General features: G+C 41.8%; 1 protein-coding gene across 2 annotated transcripts in view; it reads left to right on the top strand.

Annotated features, from left to right (window-relative positions):
- Positions 1 to 361: 361 nt before the first annotated feature.
- mxi1 (max interactor 1, dimerization protein) overlaps positions 362 to 23,829 on the top strand; it is a 34,678-nt gene continuing 11,210 nt past the window's right edge. Inside the window, exons 1-3 of one of the 2 annotated variants that reach the window (XM_034110969.2) lie at positions 362 to 745; positions 3,177 to 3,279; positions 7,395 to 7,424. In XM_034110969.2, coding sequence (XP_033966860.1) covers positions 517 to 745; positions 3,177 to 3,279; positions 7,395 to 7,424 — 362 coding nt within the window. In that variant the 5' untranslated portion in view covers positions 362 to 516. Of the gene's footprint in view, positions 746 to 1,862; positions 2,945 to 3,176; positions 3,280 to 7,394; positions 7,425 to 23,829 lie in introns of those variants that run through there. The other variant, XM_034111050.1, reaches the window with a different exon arrangement.

Below are 23,829 nucleotides of genomic sequence, written 5' to 3' on the forward strand. Positions count from 1 at the left end.
TCATTTCGGATTTACTAATGTAGATTTTAACATCAGCTACTTACTATAAGTATAATATCAGTACAGTAACAGTATAGTAACACCACAAATACTATGTTTCTGTTTCATATGCATTACTTTCTTATATCACAATTACTTCTGCTATAACACCATCATTACATTTTAGGATCAGATTGTGTATAAGGATTTATTTTGTATTTATAATATCTCGTTGGCATGTGAATGTGCATATTCATTTGTTTTCTTATTTACTGCATAGATATAACAGAAAGAGCTCCACTGACGGGCACAAGGACCATGCAGACTCCTCAGACCGAGGGGGGCCGGCTCTCGTGTTCCCATGCACCACCATCTACTGACATTGGCCACTGCTCCACATTTAACACCCCGCATTCATAAACAAGAAAAGAAAAGAGGAACCATCTGACAAGAGCAGCATCCACTGGTAGCTGCCTCACTGTGTATTGCGCTCAGCACGTCGCCAGAACAGAAGCCAGACAAATAAAAGAGGGGAAAATGGCCAAAAGTGAGATGCAAAGAGGAAGTTTGAAGAGTGAGGAGTTCTTTTTTGATTCCGAGGCGTCTCTATTGGATCAGCAAGATTTTGAGATGTCTAATTGCCCTTTCAATGACGTCTTTAACTCCAAAGACTCCCACATGAAGCAGATCAACACTTTTCTGAAAAACGTCCAAGTTTTGCTGGAGGCTGCTAGGTTTCTTGAGAGCGCCGACAGAAAGGACGGAAGTGAGTTTATATGTGCTGCGTTGTGATCCTTGTCTGTGAATTTCAGGAAAGCAAGACTTCATTGTCAATAGACTCAGACAACAAAGGGCTGAGTTCATTCAACTAAGCACCACTGCCTGCTATAAGCAGAGCCTGCACCAGACTAATATGATTGATGTACTAATATACCTTTTGCATTTATAGGAGAGTATACACATACTTGTAGTGTCTACTGTTTGTATCTGCATCCTCTGCATGTTGGGCACTTTGCATCCCGTTGAGCCTGCACAACTCTTTCTCAACCCATAAATGTGTTATTTCTCCCTACAGCATAGATAAAGCAATATGACAAAAATGATTGGTTGTGTGGGTGTGCATGCTGACTACCACTCCGATATGATCAATCTGACCACATTGCAGCGCCCTCCAACTCAGTTAAGGATGATGTCATTGTGCCCCTGCAGACTAGATCGAAAAAAAAATCAACTTCATAGATAACGCAATTTAAGTACACAACTGAATAGTGAATTAGACATAGAAACATAGAAAGTGTGTCGCCTGGCCGTTTAATGTTATGTTTATAACTTCTAACCCATAAAGAGCTCGATATAAGGTTGATTGCAATTGCCCTCTCATTTTGCAAATACTTCCTTGCCTTATGTATAATTCAATGGCAGGGCATTTGCAATACATGTAATATTAAAAACGAATTTTTAAAAATTTATTATTTATGATGTCCTCGTTTCCTTTTAACAAGTCATGATGCAAGAAAGATGGGAAAATATACATTTCCTTGTGCGTCCTATCCTTTTGTGCAGAAAAGCCGAGCAAACCGGCTGATGCGGGTTGCATACAACTATTTAGTATTATAACCTACGATTATAAGCTATCGTGGGAATGTCACTGGAGCAGATCTGAGCGGCACAGCTCTTTTCTCTCGGTTGTTTGCTTCCTGCTATTTGGGGGCGTGTGGCACTGGTTTCCACATGGCGCAAAGCTTCTCCGCGGTTGGTCAGGTGCGAGTTCAACCCTCGACGCCTGTCAAGGCCGTCCGCCAATCAGATGCCCGGTAGGTATCGACGTCATGTGTTGCTGGGCCCGGCTTCCACACCCCCATGGCCCCGTTGGATGATGGGATTTGTAGGGCTTTTTCGCAGGAGATAGGAGGTTGGGAAGAATGCATGCATGAGAGGAATAAATGACACAAAATGAATAGGCTTTGTGTTTAGTCATTAACACATCAAACAGCCGCTTTAATCAAACCATTAATGATTGATGGCATAAATTACATCCTTTGTTGTTGGGTGTTTTTACATATGTGGTCATGGGCTATTTATCACAAGCCTTTTGATTTAGAACATTTAGAATTTAGAATAAATTATAATTGAATAGAAACTAAATAAAAAAGATGTGTTCTTCTTGTCGTCACTGACAGAAACATCCCTGATACCCTGTGCAGGAATAAAATAACCACATTCTGGTGACCTGTAGAGTGTAGCACTGTCCCACAGAATATTTAGTCTGACCACTATAGTTACAGTAAAACTATAAATTAATAAAAGGCGTTGTTTTTACTTGACACATAGCAGTAAATTAATGCTAAAATGTGTCAATGATGAATATTGTGCACGTTTGTCAGACTCAATTTCCCGGCATGCATTGCGGTGGACCAGCCTCCCTCAGCACGGTCCCCGCCTCTCAGCTGTGCAGCTAGGTAAACAAACAGGAGAGGAGAGGAAACGAGCAGCAGCAAGCACTTTGGTGGCTTTGGGCTCCCTCGGGGACATTTTATATAATTTATATCCGTTTTTATAACAATTTAATACTGTGTTTCCTAGAGACTTTTTAATACTTTGATACACTGGTTTTGACATTTTCTAACAACGACACCTGGCAAGGATTGGTTGTAGCTTGCCAGCTTGGAAACACTGGATTTCCCCCCTCTCTTCTTTCGACAAAGCTGCTGATGAACCAGCGAAGACACAGAAAAAGATAATAACACGACGTGTTTTTAAAACAAATAACACTCAGTGTAGTAATAACCGATGCACTGTCTTCCCTGGGTGTAAAAGCAATCTGCTGTTGGTGCTATTTGCGAAGCTAATACGTTAACCTGAAGAGCTAACGTCAACGGCAGCCAGGAGAGAATGACTGCTATCCAATTAATAAATATTCAACGGTTATTGGAAGCTGCCGAATATATAGAGAGGAGAGATAGAGGTAAATGTTCAAATGTGTGTGCGAAGCTGAGATGTATCCGTAAACAGCATCAACAGTTGCTATGTTCAGTGGTTTTGAACTACTTTACGCCTTTTCTTGTACACTACACTTAAAGAATAAGCAGATGTCATTACAAACGTGTTCCCATTAAGTTCTGAAGGATTGTTGCACGTGTATGGTGTATGAAAAAGAGTCAAACTCACCCTGTTAACCACCCATTTACTTTCAACAGAGTGTGAACACGGATATGCTTCGACATTTCCATCAAATGAGGACACAAACTACCAGAGGCAAAGGAAATTTCGAAACAAGAAGTTCAGCAATAACCACAATAGGTAAGAAACTGCTCTCTTTCGTGATGTGAATCCTGGTCAATTGTGGGCATTGATAACACTGCATATCTTTGACTTACTTATACATGTTCATAATTTATGTGATGTACTGGGAAGTGTTACAGACAGCATATAATGATGATACACTCGCTGCCAATACCCTTATCGCAACGTTTGGTAATCGGGCTGTCAGCACCGGCTGCCTTGTCACGCTCCAGGAAATACTATTTTTGAATAAAAAAGTTAGCATGGATTTTTTTCAAACTTGTAAAACATGTTTAGTTTAATATACAGGTGCACACGTGACCGTGTACAATGTTGTTTTGGCTTGGGGAAGCATCAACGGCTCTGCTAGCTTTTCATCAGCTGATTGTCAAACGGACTGCAGTGGTGCTAGGGTTGGGGACCGCGGTGAAAGTGACAGCTTAAAAACGAAAAGAAAGTAATATTTAATCTTTTGCATTCGTCTCACACATGGTTTAAAAACACAGAGGCTATTGCTTTATTGTATTTCAGCTATTATTTTACGTTTTGATGGTAGTCATGCTCATTTTATCCTATGAGATATGTGTTCTACACTGTGAAAAGAGAGGGGTAGTTTAGCCTTCTGCCCTAAGGGGAAAAGGCTATTTATGGCTGGTGTTGTTTGCAGACCTCCAAAGGTCAATACGTAGAGCCTTTTTCAGGATTAATGATGTCAATCAGTTTATGCAGTTTCACCATTATTTACACCTTTATTCTATCAAGAAATGCATGTTTGCACCATTTATGTTGTCCTCTTTTGCATGCATCATCAATCATACACAACATCAAGCTGTTTACGGGTATTGGAGCATATGTGTAATGGTCTATTCTGTTGTGTAGCCATATGTAACACCGTCTGATAATCACATCATCAACCTGAGCTCTTTTCAAGCACAATACTCTCACTGGCTATGGTTACTTTCACTTAGTATTAGGAGAAGCAGGCGAAACACAAGGTTAAGACTCAATAGTATTGTGTTTTTTCTTCGTGCTAGGCTGCTTACATTAATCTGTCCATTGACAGTCATACATCAAATGCAAGCTCCATGCCCCCTCTGTCTCTCTCTGAGCCTTTTAATATTAATGTAAGAGCGGGCCACAAACAGGAACTGCGCATTACTCATCATGAGCGCAGAACGCAGCCTAGTTCTGCATGGCAACAGTCATCATCAGATATAGGCCGTTTTCATAAAGCCTCCAAGAAGTAGCTCATAATTTGGAAATTCTACAGAATAATGATGTTTTGAAGCAAAATCATCTTGCATTCAAAATAAATTCCTCTGAGAGCTATAAGCTTTTCACAAAGCATCTTTACCCTCAATATAGCCTATAAGGTGAACAACTCTAAAGGAGAATGAGGTGTATGGTAAGAAGGATTCTCATAAACATGAGAGAAAATGGCAAGAAAAAGCATGGAGAAAAGGAGATCTTCTTAAATGGCCTGCAACAGGAAGTCAGTACAGATATTCAGAAGCCTTTGCAGGAATGATGTTACCTACAGAGAAACATTCACAACTCACTCAGTGAGGTAACACCATTTAGCATTTAACACCATTTCTCAGCCTCGTGTTGTGATACCGTTTTTTTTGTATCATTCCCACTGGAATAGCACATCTTGCATACCAACAAAATAACATTATTTGTATATCCCACAGTGCTGTAAGGGTCACTGATGGGGCCCCTGTCTGCGTTATTTGTCGTCCACGAAAGTCCTATTTATACAGTACAAGCTGAAAATGAGAAGTGTTGTTACAGTTGTGAAAAATATCCTCACCTTGCAATTCCTTATTACAATTTCCAGATAAGCCAGAGAGTTTTTTTAGCAAGATCTACTTACATTTACATTATGTGTGCGCCGTGGCGTGCGCTCTGAGTGATAATAAGAGATCCTCGACCAATGGTGCGCCTAAATGACATCATACATTATCTAAACCTCATTCATATAAATCTTCTTTTTCATTCCTTGTTCAGTTACTGCCATATCATTCTGAAATTAATTTCTTTGAAATATGATAACATAATGATTAAATTAACTATACAGTACATTTGGTTTGACCTGCTGCTCCAGTACAGTAGCTACCTTCTCAGTAGCGTGTGGAGGCTTAAAGTGATGGGCTTATCTGACTCTGTCCTCTCCTGCCTACCGTTTATAGCAGGGTCGCTTTATCTCATTGACCCACTCTCTGTGTGCATATACTCGCGCACCGACTCACAAATATACGCGTGTACAGAAGAGGTATGCTGCAGTTGTGTGGCTTTGAGACATTCTATAATCTGTATTGCATTGTTGTTGAGCTCCAGACACAGAGATACTGTATCTGATTCAGAAGACAGGGAAGTGGCGTGTGATGATAAAAGCCAATGGGAATTCAAGCTGTCTGAGATTGATCTCTCCAAATGAGAGGCCATAAGATGTGGTGTGCCAGGCTGACCTAAGGCGTATCTACTTTGCAGATTAACAGACAATGTAATTGACACCAGCATTGCCCTTAGATAGACTTCCCATTTCTAAAGTTATTATCTATGGGAGAAATAATTGAGGCTTTCGCAAAACGGTCTTCTTCACTGTCTGAATCAATTGTGTTGCTAAGGACGATGCTTGATGCGGCCACAATAGTAACAGTCCCCATAAATACATTTCCCCTTCCTTCTTAAAGAGTGGTAATCAGCCCAAAACATGATATAATTGCACACTACACTGAATTAGATTCTGGTGAAATGCTTTGAGTTTTGGAGGAGATTACAAACCATGATGATGGTTTCCAAGCAACACAGGCCCAGTGTGAGCACGGTGACAGCTGATGATGCAAATTATAGACTCCGAAGTATTCATCTTCTGTTAGCAAAACTATCGCTCTGACTCACAGTTACAGAAAGCAGTGGACTCTCTGCCATTAAAAAGTAATTATATATTCGCGTAAAAAGCCTTCACCGAACACAAGGCTGTGACTAATAATTTTCCCTACATAGAAATCATTTTGAAACTCTTTCTTAGTTAATATTTATGAGGGTAGTAGGGGCCAAGCATAAGAGAGCAAGCTGATTTTAGAGCAGTTTTGTGATTTCTGTGTTTGACAGGTTAGCCGATGCAGAGCGCAGTCATGCATGATTACTAGGTTATAGAATAAGTTAAATCAAATATACCTCCACAGTTGACTTAACATCCAGTCTTGCATACCCAACTACATGAAATGAATTAGAAACATGCCGTGTTTTTTTATTAGTGTAAATAATTCAACCGCTGAGGCAGTGCTAGTTTTTACACAGTGAACTATCGCCTTGAAGTGGTCCATCTGTCTTATGCCTCTTCTCTTCTTATCTCCTGTTTTCTCCATATTTCCTGTTTCCGTGTAAAAAAGACAGCGGTTTTGTCAGCTCAGTAATAAAAGGAATATATAAGAGGAAAGCGTATTGCAGTATTGATAACCCGGAATATAGAGGAGTGCTGCGTACATGACTCAGGAGAGCCCATAACCCCACCTAAAACCTGTCCCCCTTTAGGCGAGGTGCAGTGTGTAGGATGGGAACTTGGCCATTTAAGCATTAGGAGGAGGGCTTCAGTATGTTGCCACACAAAGAGACTCTTAGGAAACGGCTGATTCACTTTACATTATTAACAGAGCACTGAACCCTCACTGCTGTGTGTGTGCGCATGTGTGTGTGGGTGCATGCTAGTACTTGCCCAGCAGCACATGCTTGCACGCACCTACATGCACAGTAGTGGCTGCAGTGTCACACTCCCACAGAGCTTTGCCGTGCATTATTGAGGAAGAGGCCGTATAATGCCACAGTGAGGGCCCGCCTGTCACAGTTACGTCTGTTGGTGTAAAGGCTCCAATGGAATGGGCCTAGAGTTGCTCTCTTTTGGGCGTCAATAATACATTCATGAGTCAAATTCCACTGAGTATTTCATTGTGCTAATCTTGGTTCCTGGTTGTCTAGCTCATTTAGTTATTATCTCTATTTTTTGCTTTATTTCCTTGAACGGAGTGCATTGCCACAAGCAACAGATACTGTAGGGTTGTGCTTTGCATGTTGTGCAAGCAAAAATCCACCTGTGCTCTTTATTTAAATTCTGTTTTCTGTCTCCTCAGGTCCACACACAATGAGCTGGAGAAGAATAGGTGAGTTGGCATTACATTTCCAAACATTTCAACCTTTACAATGATAGGTCACACCCTGCCCTGACATGTGAGAGAGTCCACCATGTCCTACTTTCATTTTGCCCTTCCAACTTTTTGACATATTCAAAAGAATCACTTCCTCTTCAATCAGAAGTAAGGGGAGATTTAGTTGTGTTCAGTTAAAGAAATTCTCCCTGCAAGGTCCCCCCCTCTCATACACACACCTCTTAAAAGTTATGCAACAGTTTGGTTAACGGGCTAAGGGCTTCGAGTTACAGGAACACGCAAGGTTGCATGCAGGCAGAAGTCAAAAGTTCAGAACTTGTTTTGATGAAAATACATTTTTTAATTCGTACGTGGAAGTGGCAACAATGTCAGCCAAACCTTTCAGTAGCTTTCAAGCCCAATCACAGTTCTATTCTGAGTTATATTTCTGCATTCAAGATAGTATCTACAGCAAAAGATATGTGGGGTATTCAAGCAGAGCGTGGATTGTGATGGTTTACCACACCGTCTTTTCAAGAGAGCGAACACTGGTTTCTTAGAAGCCCTTATCAGATTGAGTTCACCACCCACATAGGATGCTTGCTGGTGTTTACGTTCCGTGACTTTGCAGGCTTTAAGGGTCCAGCCTTTAAGGGTTTTTTCTTTGACACCATAAATAAGAGCGGCTAGTCTGGCAGGATTTATGGTAAATAGAAATAAAAAAACCTTGCCTTCCATTTCATTATCTCTGAGGGTGTAGGTACAATGAAAGGATGTGGGAGGCGGGATCCATTCAGCGTAATTACACATCACCTCAGCCTGTTTTTTCACCAATGTCCCTGGCAGACTCTTCTAAAAGGATGGGAACATTGGAAAGAGAAGCGTCCAGTGAGTTAAATATAGAAAAATAGTTGATGTGTCATCTCAGTGCTCATACGCGATGCCACACAAGGCGAGCCGGTCGGTAGTCTCGCCTTGGCAGATTGTGGCACCCATGCGGGGTTGCTTTATCTACATTGTTCCACCCACACAAAAAAAAAAATGTTGTCACTGCTTCCACATTTACGCTGCCAGGAACTTTGTAGTATGGCCTGTTCTGGCCATGTATGGGCTATAGTCATCTCTGCCAATCTGAGACTAGTGTAAAGCCTGTAGATGATGGAACAGAAGGGATCACTGCTGGCTTGGTTCAGCACTGAATTACGGTAGAGTTAGGATCCATTAGAGGGATAATTAATAAGTGCATTAAAACTCACAGCATCATACAAATAGATGTAGAAAACAGTGATGTACCCAGTGTTTTTTAATGTGACTGCATAAGGCAAGGCAAGTTTATTTATATAGTACTTTTCTGCACGCGACAATTCAAAGTACTTTACAAAACAAATTAAAAGACTTTTTAGGATTAAATACAGTAAAAACACATTATATAATGGCATTTTACAACAGGCATTACAAAGCAAAGATAATAAAATAATAAAAAATAAACACCACAGGTATACAATACATGTTTAAAAGGCATACTGTAGTTCGAATATGATCATCTCAATTAAAAGCAGCGGCAAAGAGATATGTTTTTAGTCTCGATTTAAAAATAGTAAGTGTTTCTGTGGACGTGCATGATTTGGATAGTTTGTTCCAGAGTGTCGGGGCATAACAGCTAAATGCTGCCTCTCCATGTTTTGTTGTTACTCTCGGAACCGATAGCAGATCCGTCCCAGAAGACCTGAGGCACCTTGATGGCTCGTAATTATGTAGGAGTTCAACAATATACTTTGGTCCTAAACCATGTAATGATTTTAAAAACTAGCAATAGTACTTTAAAATCAATTATTTGGCTGACTGGAAGCCAATGTAGAGATTTCAGAACCGGACTGATGTGATCCACTCTTTTAGTGTTAGTGAGGACACGTGCAGCAGCGTTCTGAGTCAGCTGCAGTTATCTGATGGATTTTTGTGTCAGCCCTGTGAATACACTATTGCAGTAGCCGAGTCTACTGAAAATAAAAGCATGGACAAGCTTTTCTAAGTCCTGTTGTGACATTAGTTTTTTAATCCTCAATATATTCTTCAGGTGATAATAAGCAGACCTAATGACTGTTGTAATGTGACTGTTGAAATTCAGGTCTGAGTCCATCACTACACCTAGATTTCTGGCTTTATTAGTGGTTTTGTAGTCTGCCGACTAAAGCTCTGCGATTACTTTTAATCGGTCCTTCTTTGCTCCAAAAACAATGATCTCAGTTTTTTGTTTGTTCAGTTGGAGAAAGTCAGTGATATGCTAAATGCACTTGCTCAGTGTTCTAATCGGAGAATAGTCTCCTGGTGTGATTTTAAAATAAATCTGGGTGTCGTCTGCATAGATGTGATAGCTTAGATCGCTCTTTTTAATAATTTCAGCCAGAGGTAGCATATAAATATTAAAAAGCAAAGGTCCTAAGATGGAGCCTTGAGGAACCCCGCATGACATATTTGTCAAAGTTGATGTGTAGTTGCCTATTGAGACAACGTTTTTTCTGTCCTTTAAGTAGGTACTAAACCAATTTAGAGCTGTTGCTGAAACTCCAACCCAGCTTTCTAGACAGTCTAGCAATATGTTGTGGTCAACAGTATCAAAGGCAGCGCTGAGATCTAATAATACTAAAACTGATATTCTGCCACTGTCTGTGTTTAAATTAATGTCATTTAAGACCTTTACAAGTGCAGTTTCAGTGCTGTGGTTAGGTCTAAAGCCCGACTGAAACACATCAAAACCGTCATTTAAAAACATGAAATGACTCAACTTTTGAAAAACAACTTTTTCAATCAATTTGCTTAAAAAAGGAAGGTTTGATATTGGCCTGTAATTATTCATTACAGTTGTGTCTAAGTTATGCTTTTTTTAGGAGTGGTTTAATTACTGCAGTTTTCAGGGCCTGTGGAAATACACCTGATTGAAGAGAGTTGTTTACTATGTGTAGAATATCTGAGGCCATGCAGGGAAAAACAGTTTTGAAAAATCCTGTCGGGATGATGTCGAGGCTACAGGAGGAGGATTTCAGATGTTGAATAATGTCTTTCAGGTCTTTAGAATTTATCAGACGGAATTGTGTCATGATGTCTGGATTGACTTTAGGTGGACACAGGGACAAAACATTGGCTGTACCTGATGCAGAGGCACTGACTGCCTGTCTAATTTGCATGATTTTGTCAGTGAAGAAGGAGACAAATTCATTGCAGGCCCTGGTGGATAGAAATTCTGGAGCTACTGACACTGGGGGGGTTTGTTAGTCTGTCGACGGTAGGAAACAAGGCACGTGAGTTGTTTTTATTTTTGGTAGAAAAGAAAGACTGTCGTGCCTTTTTTATTTCCTGATTAAAGATGCAGAGTCTCTCTTTATATATTTCGAAGTAAACTTGGAGATTTGTTTTTCTCCACCTGTGTTCAGCTTTTCTGCACTCACAGTACTCACAGTCATGGCTTTTCTTCATGGAGATTTTTTCTTGCTAGATACTTCCTTTTTTAATGGGAGCAATGGCATCCATGACATTTGTTATTTTAGAATTAAAATGATCAACTAGCTCATTTACTGAGAAGTTAGCATGGGCAATTGAGGGAGTAAAAATCTGAGCAAAGATTTCCTCTGTATTTCAGTTAAGTGACGTCTAGTGGTTACCTCTTTCTTAGCAATTGTATGGACGGTAATAGAGCTCACAAAGAAAACACAGGAATGATTGGCGAGCGCTACATCAGTCACCACAAGCTTAGAGATGTTCAGACCCTTTGATACAATTAAGTCCAGGGTGTGCCCCTTATTGGGTGTCGGACCCTTGACATGCTGAGTCAGTCCAAAATTGTCGATAACACAAAACATTCTTTAGCCCCTCTGGGGTAAAAGGGTTAAATTAATAATCTTTTTTCTCAAAGTAATGATAAACCTGTGAGTTGGATGTAGAAAAGTCAGAATCAATATAGATGTTTTTTATTTTTAAAGAAAATTCAGATTGAACATGGTAAAAAACTGTAAATTATAGTGTCCGTCCAAAAAATATTTTGTACTTATAGTGAAAACTAACCTTGGATGATGGGTTAGTAAACTAAAAGCTTTAGGAATCCAAAATACAATATATAATAAGTAACCTGTATCAAGATTGATGCAAAACAAGTGATATTTGACCTTTTTAGACAGATTTAGCAAAAAAAAACTATTCTGGGGCCATTTGGGTGGATTTGACCTGTCTCTGGCCCCCCTTGCTCGATTTTGACATGTGACATCTCTTCCTGGCCGTTAGAGCCAATCAAATCGGAGGGAAATCGTCCCATAGACTCTCATGTTAAAGAAAAAGCTGGCGTCTCAGCACATGCAATCTTGTTACAGAGCGTAGGAATATCCCTGCTCTGACTCTAACGCAATTTTATTGCTTATAGATTATCAGAACATTTCAAAGGGGACACAGTCACATTGGATATTAACCTATGGATTAACTACAGCATCGTTTTTATCGTTTTAATGCCATTGAAGACCAGTTTTGACCAAGGTAAGCTTAGCGGTTGTGGCTACCGGTCCTAGCGCCACATGTTTTGATGTACGTTTTTGTTGATAACGTCGCGAGTTTGTATCTTTCAGTGTTGAGGTGGGAACCGTTAGATTCTGTGTCTTTACGATCATAAACGATGTGTTGGATGTGCACCTAGGATAAGTAATAAGGGAGCTAGCAGTGATTTGAAAAAATGAAAAAGATCAGTTAAATTAGTTTTTCCCGTTATATGGATATAAAATATTCATAGTTTATTAAATATTAAGGTTCCTTAGACGTTGTTTCATGCAAATCACGCGATTTCGGCCCCGGAACCGGGTCCGTGGGGCTTAAGAGCAGGGCCAGTTTAAATGTGTTTGATATACTATCACTCTGACTGCCCGTGATAGACCGTGGAGCACGCGGAACTTCTGTTAAATTCGACAATTTCAAACAGATCCTTTTGGACTTTCTTTTTCCAACCTTCTGTGTATGTTGGTTAAAACAGAAATGGGTCGCTGTACTGGCATAGAAGCCTCTGGTCGTTGGGTGGCGCCAGAGAGCGAGATGGCAGGCGTCAGTGGAATCGACGAAGAAGAAAAGTTTCTAGCAGTGGAAACGGTGGCCTGAGATGACACGGCTGGAAAGGGGGGCGTGTGGAAATGGAGTGGAAATAGTCAGGGAGATGTCTGAACAGCGTGCTGCATGTTAGCCGCTAGCATGCAGCTACCCAACCCAGCATAAGTACGTGTATTTGTACTCCTGTCATGAGTTCAACATCCCTTGAAAGTTGCATCCTCTCTCTCCTTCCTTTCCTCGCTCCACCTTGCTGGTCCTTGCACACTCAGAAAGAGAGAGAGAGCTACAGTAGAACAGAGTGAGCCGGGGACAAGCCGTCCTGTACCACACCATTGTTCCAAATCCAGATACGGACACCCTGTTTCCCCCCCTCTTGTCTGCATTTCAGCTCAACACAGTGAGGTTCTTTGCTTAGTAGTTGAACAGTTTAAGACTAATTCAAAATTCCATTAGCAAAGAAAGAGGGCAAACATTGAAATGGTAATCCATCTTTTTAGAAGCACACTTAAAGTCAGAATCGTTTATAATCCCCCCTCTCCTTTTTTGCCAGCAGTTAATCCAATTCCCTTTAAGCACATGCCCCACTGTAAACTATACTTTATGTATCAGGCATAGTTGTTCACCCAAGTGTGTCAGGCTTATGGCATGATTCTTCGACAACAACAGCAGCAGTTTTTGGTTCCATCTCAGCAGTCTTCCAAGTCATGTAAATTGGATTTAGCTCCTTTTTATGGTACAGGTTGACAAATACTTATCATCCTTGTATATCTGTGGCCGGCCAGACGATTTGCCTTGCATGGCTACCACAGGTCCTGATTACCTCTGTGGCGTGTAGACTCTCATTGACAGCGGAGACCACAGGACGCGGATAAAAGGGACCGAAAGAAGTGTGGGGCGGAAAACCCACATTCCAGACAGTCACACTGTGCAGCAGGACTAGATAACGCTGTGGCTCTTCTGCTTTGATCCTGTTCCTCCTAACAGCCCTGTTTTATTTCTTCATTTCACGACTAAATGACCCTGCCTCAGTGAGATTTAACAGTAAAACGCTTATATGCAGTCCCACCGCTTTGATCTCACTGCATTCCACCTGTTAGTCCTTTTTCTTTTAAATATGTTGATAAAGAATCCCCCTGCTCAGGTTAGATGTTGGTTAATCGTTGTTTATTAAAGAGTTTCACGGTAAAATACTAAGGTATTCCTTGGCTCTTGGTTATGTGTGTTGTTTTTCAACCAGTAGTTTCTCCTCCCAGTTTGGATGACTCTGTTTATGGATAATCAATTCAACAGGCTTTTACTTCCTACGATAAATCCACAAGAACTGTCGCTTATCATTTACCCGCCTCCCCCACAGCGACCTATTCGTTTAATTATTGTTTATCAAATCCATGCTTCTCAAAAACACAGCAAATAATTGTTCCCCAGTGTCCAAGCAGTGGAACCAATAATAGCTTTTCCGCTTGATTTCTTTACATTAAGAGTTTCGCAAACAGTGTGGCTTAAGCACCTTTTAGTGTGTGCCTGTGGAATATTAAAAAGGTTCAGTCTTGCCCAGAGTTGGGAGCTGGTTGACCTTGGGTGGCTTGTAGGGAGTCTCCATGAGTTCTGCCCACTTGGGATTCGATTTGAGCTCTGTGGTTCGTGAAATAGTAATTGAAAATAGTCACACCTCATTTGCGGTCAACTTTGGATTGTTGTGAGTGTTCTCAACTGTCAGTGTTTTTATTTTTGTATGTGGGTTTCTTTCTCAGTCTGCAAAGTGTAAGAGCCACTCATATATATACAGTCAGATTTGAGAGCTTACTTCTTATTTCTTTAAAATATCCTTTTGAAGGTAACTTGTCCAGTTACAGGCTTTGTGTAAGACCTTTAGCTGTAAAACTCAGCAGTGAATATCATTGAATAGGTGTCACATTTTTCACCGGATACATAACTGTTGAGATTGAAGCCCTCTGTGTATTTCCATTCTTTTTCACCAGTGGGCTATAAAGACAGTACTGCTGTTCCAGCCTTGGGGTTGGATGAGCAGTCAAACATGAATAAGCCTGGGCTACATTTTGTCTGTCTGTTCTGATGCTCCACGAAGAAAGCCAAACTGCTTCACTCGTCTTTCTGTTGTCTGCTCAGTGAGTGCCTATTCTCAGGCTCTGCTGCAGGGCCTAAAACTGGGACCATTTGTTCTGACCAACGTGACGACTTGTAAGCTTTTCTTGGCTTAGAAAAGCAGCTTACAGGACTTGCTCTTTGGTCTGGTGAGCCTAGCTAGAGCACGCACGTGCTAGAGCAAGCAGCTGCTGTCCCATCACAGGCCACCCAGTACTAGTCCTTAATAACCTAGCTTCGCTTTGGCTTTTGTTTAGTTAACATTGGTGTCAGAGGATGAGGAAGTGATTAACAGGCTGATAGGATGAGCAGAAAGATAGGTCAAACATACCTGACTAAGGGAAGCCTTGAGCAACACACAAGCCTGATCCCAAACCGCCACTGTGTCAGTGTGTACACTGGGCATTTGAGACTTGTAATTAACCGAGTGACACATGAGCCAATATTAGGGTGGGACTAGTCACCACAAATGGTCAGGTGGTGACAAATTGTGGTTGTGGCTAAAGTCTGCCTCATTGACAAATAGTGTGGCAGTTACCCAGCTGTAACAAGGAGGTAATATTCTCTTCTTAAAGGGGAAGACCGCCTAAATAAAGAATTTCAATATGTTATGCAGGGCTTTGGAAAGTTTAATCAATATATGTGAACATTAAATAGTCCCTTTTCGAAGCCTGAAACCAGAGAGACTATTGGACAATGAATGGGTGACAGATTTTCTGGACCAAAAGAGTGTTTCCTTTTTTCTAGCACATTTTTGTTTTCCAATTCTAGTGTCTCAATCCTCAAAAATAATGTGCCCCCATATACTCGAACAATAGAACATTCCCTTGGTGCTTTCAGTTTCATCTTAAACATCTTTCCCAATGAATTGACTATGGAGCCTAGCAAGACTTCACGGTTGTAGTTTGCTTCCAAGATGTTGAAAGTACCTTTACACTTCCGTACTTTGCACAGCAGGAAAGCACCTGCTCTCCACAGCCAATTCAAGATACTTTCATTTTCACTTGTGGGTGTCTAGCACTGATTTGAGCAAAGTGAATTAGCTTGCATTGATTTACTTTGCAATCGCTCGATCCTGCTTGGTTGCCAGATATCTGACAGTATAACGTTGTTATGGATTGGCACACTCAAGGATCCAGTCATACACCTTTTTTTAAGAGAGGCACTTTAACGCCTTCAACCTCAACACACTGAAAAATCCATTGGTCTAAAAGGAGGCAGTGTAGATCAGACACATGCGCCAAAGGGGACAGAGCAACCCAAAGGATAAAAGAAAGTCGTTATTTTTCTGTTAAAAAAAGCTCTCAACTCTTTCTGTAGCTTATTGTCGTGAAAACGTCTTGGTAAAGATAATTGGGAATGGTATATTGGATAAATTAGCATATTATCGACTAGCATCATTGTATCTCTTATTTGTTATTCTCTACAATCAACCAATTTTATGTTTTATTTTCCGTTACAAAAAATACTGTCATTTAAGATTGATATCAGCTACGAGAAGTGCTTATTGAGGCAGACTTGTACGGCTCTGTGGACATTTTCTAGCATTCCCAATGGCTTGCTGTCAGATGATAGAAGACAGTGTGAAATTAAAGGTCACCATTGTTTTGCCTCACCTCGTCGTATGCCATCCCCTCACAGATGTTCTATAGACAGGTGTAAAGATGGCCCCACACAGGGGATCGAATGTCGACACTTGAAAGCCGACCCATCCCTCCAGACTTGTCCCTGCCTTCTGACCCTTGACTCTTGACGCCTTCTTATTTCCCCCTCACCCTGCAAAAGTGTGTCTGCACACGTTCATAGGAGGGACCGTGCAACCAAAGAAGTCCAGGGTTGTTTTAATTGTCAGTGATGTGTTTGTCAGTGTTCAAATTGATCAACTTGAAACGGGGACTGTATGTTCAGGCTGTATTCTACAAAGTGTTCAGATCCTCCCACATAGTGTGCTGTTCAACCTGTTCCATTAACGGCATTGTGTCGGGCTTGTTGATAAGCCCACTTTGGGCCAAATGGATGATGCTGCGGTTACATGCTGTTCCTGGAAGAAATGCTCCTCTGTTTTTCCTCCCTCCTCCTCTCTGGAGCAGCTTGTCACGTTAGCAGCCGAGCTAACCTAATCTGTATACCTTAAGGAGAAAGACCGACGTAAATAGAAAAGGATGCTTGTAGAAGATGCAAGACAGACTCAATTAGGCTAAATCTGACACTGACTTCTATTTTTAGCTGTACATCTGGGGAAAAAGGGGGAAACACCACTGCCTTCTGACCAATCATAGAGGTTAGCTTTTCACCAATGAGAGCTGTGAGATGAAGAAGCAGTGAGAGAAGTCCCCACCCCTAACTCTCGTAACAGCTACCTCACATGCTCTCTCATCATCAGTACAATGAATGTCATTATTTGCCATTCATGTGCTGAGAACTAACCACTGTGTGGAGTGACATACGTGCCAAATAGGTTAAGTGACTCGGCGAGTTAAGTTAGTGAGTGAGAAAGGTGAGTGTGTCCATGGGTCTGGACATGTTAATGTGTATTTAAGCATTAAACATTAATGTATGTTTGGATTACACTCCAACCCCCGCCCTTCTATTGGAGGTATTAAAACACATCCACAGCTGTAAAGAGGATGTGGTTTAACGGGGCCACCCCCTCCCACACACATCCACCCTCCACCTTCTCCCCTCCCTGCCCCCAGAGCCAACATCTGGCTGAATCTCCATGGCTTTACACCAGGCCCATATTAGGAGCCAGGCCATATTGGAATTGTAATCCAAAGCTTCTGCCCTTCCCACTGGAGTCAACCAGGGCTAAAGGGGAAAGTGAGGGTTGTGGGTGCGTCACTGCGTCAGGGACTTTGGGTGGGTCGAGGGAATTAGGAAGAAGGCATTAAAAGTGCACTCTGTGTGTGTTTTCAAGGGATTTTGGGCATTTGCTAAAGACTCATGCATATTGATCACATTGGTCATTTCTGTGCTGAGGTTTTTGTACATTGCACCTAAAGGTGTCCTCCATCTCTTTTACCTTCTTTCCCACAAACTCCATCACGCCTTCCTCTCACCCACCCCCCCTGGCTCTGTTTCTATGGCCATGTCTCTGGTTCACTCCATCCTTTTGTCTCTCGCCTTGTTTCTTTTCCAACCTTTTTCAGTGGAGCAGATTAAAAGCAGTGTGCACGTGTGAACTAATCCGTGTGTTAGTGATGGGCTTCAGCCCCAGAGTCTCTTGGCTCTACTGAGCAGCAAGCGAATCCCCTCCCTGCTCCCTTTTTCTCCAATGAACTTTGCACGTGTGCATGCGCACGTGTGTGTGCACACGTGTTTGCGCCTCTTTCTTGAAGGGAACACATACTTTTTTTATTCTTTCATCCCTTTCCTTTGAAACTCCATCGCCTTTTGCTTCATCTCCGTCTTCCACTTCCCAATCTGCCCTCTGAGCCTCCTCTGCACTGTTGCTATGCATGGCGGGTGCTGTTTGTGGCTTCAGCGTATTTAGCGTGACAACAGCTTTGGTCTGCCCAGTAATCAACTGTGTCTCGCTTTATTTACCACTTGTGGCCTTGGCATTGGTTGGGGAGGGTTTCCTGCCAGTTCAATTGATTTTAAACTCCCTTTTGCATTTGATTTCCACTGTGGCCCCAAATCCATATGCGTATTTACAGTGAGCTTTACTGCCAATCGGAAAGACTCTCTCTCTCTCTTCGCCGCGCTGAATCTCTTTTTTGGGATTGAGGTCACAACTGCCTGAATGCTTAGAAATATCAAAGTCCCTTTCCCACCTACCCGCATGCAGCAATGCATTTTCACCCCCATTTCATTTCCGTTCCCTGCCATCTAGTCAGAATATGGGTCATCATCCAGCATGGATCCCATGGTGTCCCAAGACTTGTAAATAATTGTCCTCACACACGCAGTTGCCGTGTGTGAGGAGAGAGATGAGCATTCCCTTCATTCCTCAGCCCGGTTAGTCAAACTTAACAACTAGCTGTCAGTTTGGACAGTGTAGTAAAACCCTCAGTGGAGGGTTGAACCATCAGGACGTGGGCCACATGCTATCATAACCCTGCAAGGAACGCGTGTAACCTCTTTTTATTTTCTGAAGAGCATCTTGAAGAGTCAAGCTGCTGTTTTTGTTTTCAATAGTTCTGCCTCTTTCGTCCTTGCTCATTTGCTGTTCATTGTCAGGTGGAAGATGAAAATGTGGAACTAAACAGAACTTTTGTCACACTCACAATTAAAGTAGTCTCTCAGGCATTCACCTGCTGTCACTGTTATAACAAAGAACACACTGACTTACTTCCCCCTGATGCCTATCCTTTAATCTTTCAGGGTTAGGGGTTACATTCCCACTGATGTCACACTTTGGATGGATGTGCTCAACACAAAGCGTGCCTTTCATGTGTTTTCTAGCATTTGGCTGAACATGCCGCATTGATGTTAAAAGTCCGAACTTGAAGTGAGTGAGGCGGCTTTAGTCGTTTGTCATTGGTTAACCCAGTGTAACTCCTGACAGACTGGCTCGTGCCCATGGCTAGTTTCTGGGCAGATTACGCAGACGGAACATCCCCTTCCTCCCCCACTCTGTATATATCCCTTCCTCTCTATCTCACTCTGACTCTCTGCATCCATCCCATCTGTCCGTGTTTCATCAAAGAGATGAGGGAAGCATCAGTCTGTCAGAAAAAAAAGAGACCCTACAGATGCTGTCGGGATAAGATCACTCTAATCTTGCGAGTGCATGTAGGAAACGTGACGCACAAACTGAACGCAGAATCTAACTTTTGTAGCAAATGTTAAAATCGACAGCTTGTGTATTTGCTAAAAGTCCCATGGTTAACCTTAAAGTCCCACCATCCCTTAGTGGAACTGCCCAATACTTGGCACAGTTTGTAAATAACACCTAAACACAAGTTACATGCCATCCAAACATGAGTTCTACATCAATGTGACAAATCATAAATCACCAACAGAACTTTAAACTTCAACTTAAAAAACAAACTACAATAATGATTTCACCATCCTTATTCAGACTTATTTAAAAGTGTGTCTCCATCTGCAGTTGTCATTTCCTGAAAGTGCCATTTATAGCTCAGATAATAAAGCTGTAGTTGGCTAAAGCACATACGGCTGGCGCCAGTTTTGTAAGCCATGCTGTTGGCTTTTTGATGACTGTTCCAGCACTCGACCTAGTGAGTGGTAGTTTCCCCCTTTAAAAAAAAAAAAAAACCCTATTCAGTCAGGTGTTCACTGTCTGTATGGAGAGACATGTGACCTTGGCTGCCACCGACAGCAGTCATGTGAGAGAGGGAGAATGAGAGAAAAAAAGCAGAGAATCCTAGAAGAGGCATCCTTAGCAGAAAAAACAACCGCGCTCTTTGTGTTAACTCAGCGATCCAGTAAACAAAGGTGGTGAGCAAGCACAGAGGACCGTTGTGTTTCCTGTAGTTGTTCTGCTGCACTACAGTTGCTCGTGTCTAGGGGCTACAGTGTGTTACTGCACATTTCAGGATGATTCTCCGTACTCTTTTTCACTATGAATTCAGCCAAATGCAAGTTATTTCATTGTATTTCCCTGCCAGTGAAGCAAAACGAGCTGAACATGTTCCAGGTTTTGATAATATATGCCAAGTATGAAATACAAAAAATGGAATTGATCCACTTAATCATCAGGAGTGTGATTTTGTTCAGCAGTTTGATTGTGTTTGAACAGCTATTCTTCCAGTCACAGCAAAGCACCATGGGGAACAAATGTATGGGCTGCCATGTGGTTTGCGCTCCTCTCCATTTGTATGTCACCATCTGCAGAGTATGGATCCCTCTGCCACATGTTCACATGTTTCACTATACATGATCTGGAGGGAGGGAACCTTACATGTGATTCCCCTTAGCAACCAATCCTGACCATTCAAGCAACCCTGCATCACTCTTGCTATTTTTAACCATGAAATAATGGATTTGGAATGTTTGTGGGAGAAACAAAACAAACATCTGTCCCCAGATTTTGTCTTTGATTTAATTGCCTTCCGACAGATTGTATCGTAATGTAGTGCACGATGGACATGGCTTAGTCTACTTTAAATGAGGCTTTGCATTACAAAATTCTCGAATCATTCAGATGATCTTTGGCACTGCTTTGTATCGTGATTTGCGCCTGCTTTAAATGAGGCTTGACACTTAAGACAGTACAGGAATACTTCCTTTCCAAAGTCAAGTTTTCTTTTCCCCACCTCACTAATAGAGCCCGTATAATGATGTCTTAATATCTTTTTGCATGTCACTTTGGCAGATTTACCGCAGAGACGGTCATTGGTGATGTGTAATTAGTTTAATAACTGGGTGAAGGGTCACATTTCCTCCCCCTCTGCACATATTAGAAGTAGGTCAGTGTGTGTGTGTGTGTGTGTGTGTGTGTGTGTGTGTGTGTGTGTGTGTGTGTGTGTGTGTGTGTGTGTGTGTGTGTGTGTGTGTGTGTGTGTGTGTGTGTGTGTGTGTGTGTGTGTGTGTGTGTGTGTGTGTGTGTGTGTGTGTGTGTGTGTGTGTGTGTGTGTGTGTGTGTGTGTGTGTGTGTGTGTGTGTGTGTGTGTGTGTGTGTGTGTGTGTGTGTGTGTGTGTGTGTGTGCGCGAGCGCGTGTGTGCGTGCGTGTGCATACGTGTTAATGGGTTTGAGAGATTGTAGGATTGGCCAAGAAGAAGTATATTGACTGGTATCTGGGATGGAAACATGACCCTCCCCTGTTAAGAGCAAGTTCAGTAATTATGTCAGACATCATATGGCCTGAGAAGTTTTCTATTATTTATGAATTCACAAGTTTGGAATCTAGGGCAGCCATATTTTTCTCTCTATTGCTCGCTCTTTGACTTAACAGTGTTGGTTCCAGAGGGCTTTGAATGAAGAAGCAGAAACTGTGGTTATTTATCAGTGCTCGATTCAGCTGCCTGTGGTTCCTGGAAATAAGCAGTGCTGTCGATGTTCAGACATAGGTGTTGCTTTTTATTGACATTTATTTTATTCACACACAAAGAAAACTAGCATGAATACATATTCTCCTTTTATCTGCTCAGCACCTGCCTCTCTAAATACTCACTGCCCAAAGGATTGCCAGGCATCATATTTGCAAAAATGTCCGTCCGTTAAGCAGACAGGTAACACAAGCTAAAGCTATGAGTTTATGTAAGTAACAAAAAAAGAATAGGTTGCACCGTAGCATGGAAAATTATGCCTTATTTTGTCAAAAGAATAACATTGAAGATAACATATCATATAACAAAAAGGAAAATTGAGATGATGAGAGCCCTGTTCAAAAAGGGATGATGCAGGGAGATTGGATGTTGTTAGCATCAGATAATTCAGGAGTATAATGTCCTTAAGGCCATTTGGCAAATTGCTGATAATGGATTGAAAGCATGCGGCATGGTTCGAGTAATAATTACATACTTTTCCAGTTCTGTTTTTCTGTCAGGAGGTGGAAGGTTGTTTAGTGTCAATACTTTTCATGCAGAGTCCTAATATTGATACCTGAGGCTACTGGTGCTAGCTTAATGACTGAATTCTGTACACAAGTTATTGCAGCTTGGAGGTTAGTGAGAAACAAATCCTTTGGTTGAATAGGTCTTATACAAGTTTAAAGGGCAAGACAGGCATATCTTTTGTTACTTAACCAAGACTGGGGATGTTTATAACACCCTCACACTTCTCATTTGCATTGTCCCCCCAGAGTAATTGGAATATTTTCAAGACACTTCTACGCTGATTGCTCTTGTCATGTCGATGGTATTACTGCTTGTTGTTGCCATTACACTCTTTGTTTCACGTCACATTGATCACACTGAGGATTTCAAGGGCTATTTGGTCAGACACTAGTTTGTGACAACAAAGATATCAGATATCAGAATGTGTGAATGTACACTGAGGTGTGTGCCCTTCAGTGCACATCCAAAGGCACATGCACTTAGCAGGTGTGTATGTGTGTTTTACGAAAAGATTCAAGGACGAGGGAGGTTGAGTGCAGAGCTGTTGTTCTGTGCACTGATGAGAGATGTACACATGATGTGCGTAGGTTCTGTAAGAGCTGTGGTGGGCAGCTCTCCCATACCAACAGGGAGAGCTTCAAAGTGCTTCTCTAAAAAAAGAATGCTTCACTCACAATGGAGGCAGTTTGACGCATTACAAGAACAAGAGAAAACCGCTACAGTAAGAGGGAGAGCAGCACAGCAATGTCTACAGAGTTGTTGTTGATATCCATGTTTCTCCTTTTGTTACTTAACCGTACAAAGCAGTGGGATTTGGGAGGAAGAGGAAAGTCGTGCATGTGATTCACAGGGAGTCAGGAGGAGAGGAGGAGGAGGAGGAGGAGGAGGAGGAGGAGGAGGAGGAGGAGGAGGAGGAGGAGGAGGAGGAGGAGGAGGAGGAGGAGGAGGAGGAGGCGGAGGAGGAGGCGGAGGCGGAGGAGGTGTGGTGCAGTGACCCGGGGCCGGCTGGCTGCTCGCTCACATGTCAAAGCCAAAAGGCAGAGCCGCCTGCCTGCGAACCCATCTGGGGCCCACACAAGCATGAATGAGACACACACACACACACACACACACACACACACACACACACACACACACACACACACACACACACACACACACACACACACACACACACACACACACACACAAACGCACACTGGTAGAGTGGAAGCGCCCCATTGGCCCAGGAGGAAAGGGAAGGCCGGCTGTGTCTGCAGGTTGTGCTTTTAGATTTAGATTCTCCTAATTTGATGGTTATGTCGGGTGATAAATGAACTGGTTTTGCATAATTGTTAAGACATGTTTCGCCTTAATGTGTTCTTGCGGGAATTTATGAATGATTTAAAAATATTTGCAATGCACCAGTTGAGTTGCCTTTTCCTCTAAAATAAATGTAATGCAATATGATTTGAAATATCAGCGGGAATCCTACATTTTGATTTGCATCTTTGATTAAAGAATGATAAAATAATTGTAAAGCCCTAGATATGTGGTCATTTCTGAACCAAGCCGCCATGAATTGAGGCTTCATTGTGTGGTAAAAGTATGAAAAACTAACCATCTTCCATTAAAAAGTGAAAACAAGATCTCCCGTCTACAGCTCTATTATATACTTGTTGATAAAAGAGGCACACATTCACGCTATGATTCTATGTAACTTTGTGGTTCCCTTTGAAAAGCCAGTTACATTATAAATGGATCTGTATGAAGGAGTCCACACCGCCTCAAAATA

This window comes from Pseudochaenichthys georgianus, chromosome 1 (assembly GCF_902827115.2).
Source record: "Pseudochaenichthys georgianus chromosome 1, fPseGeo1.2, whole genome shotgun sequence".
Taxonomy (NCBI): Eukaryota; Metazoa; Chordata; class Actinopteri; order Perciformes; family Channichthyidae; genus Pseudochaenichthys; species Pseudochaenichthys georgianus.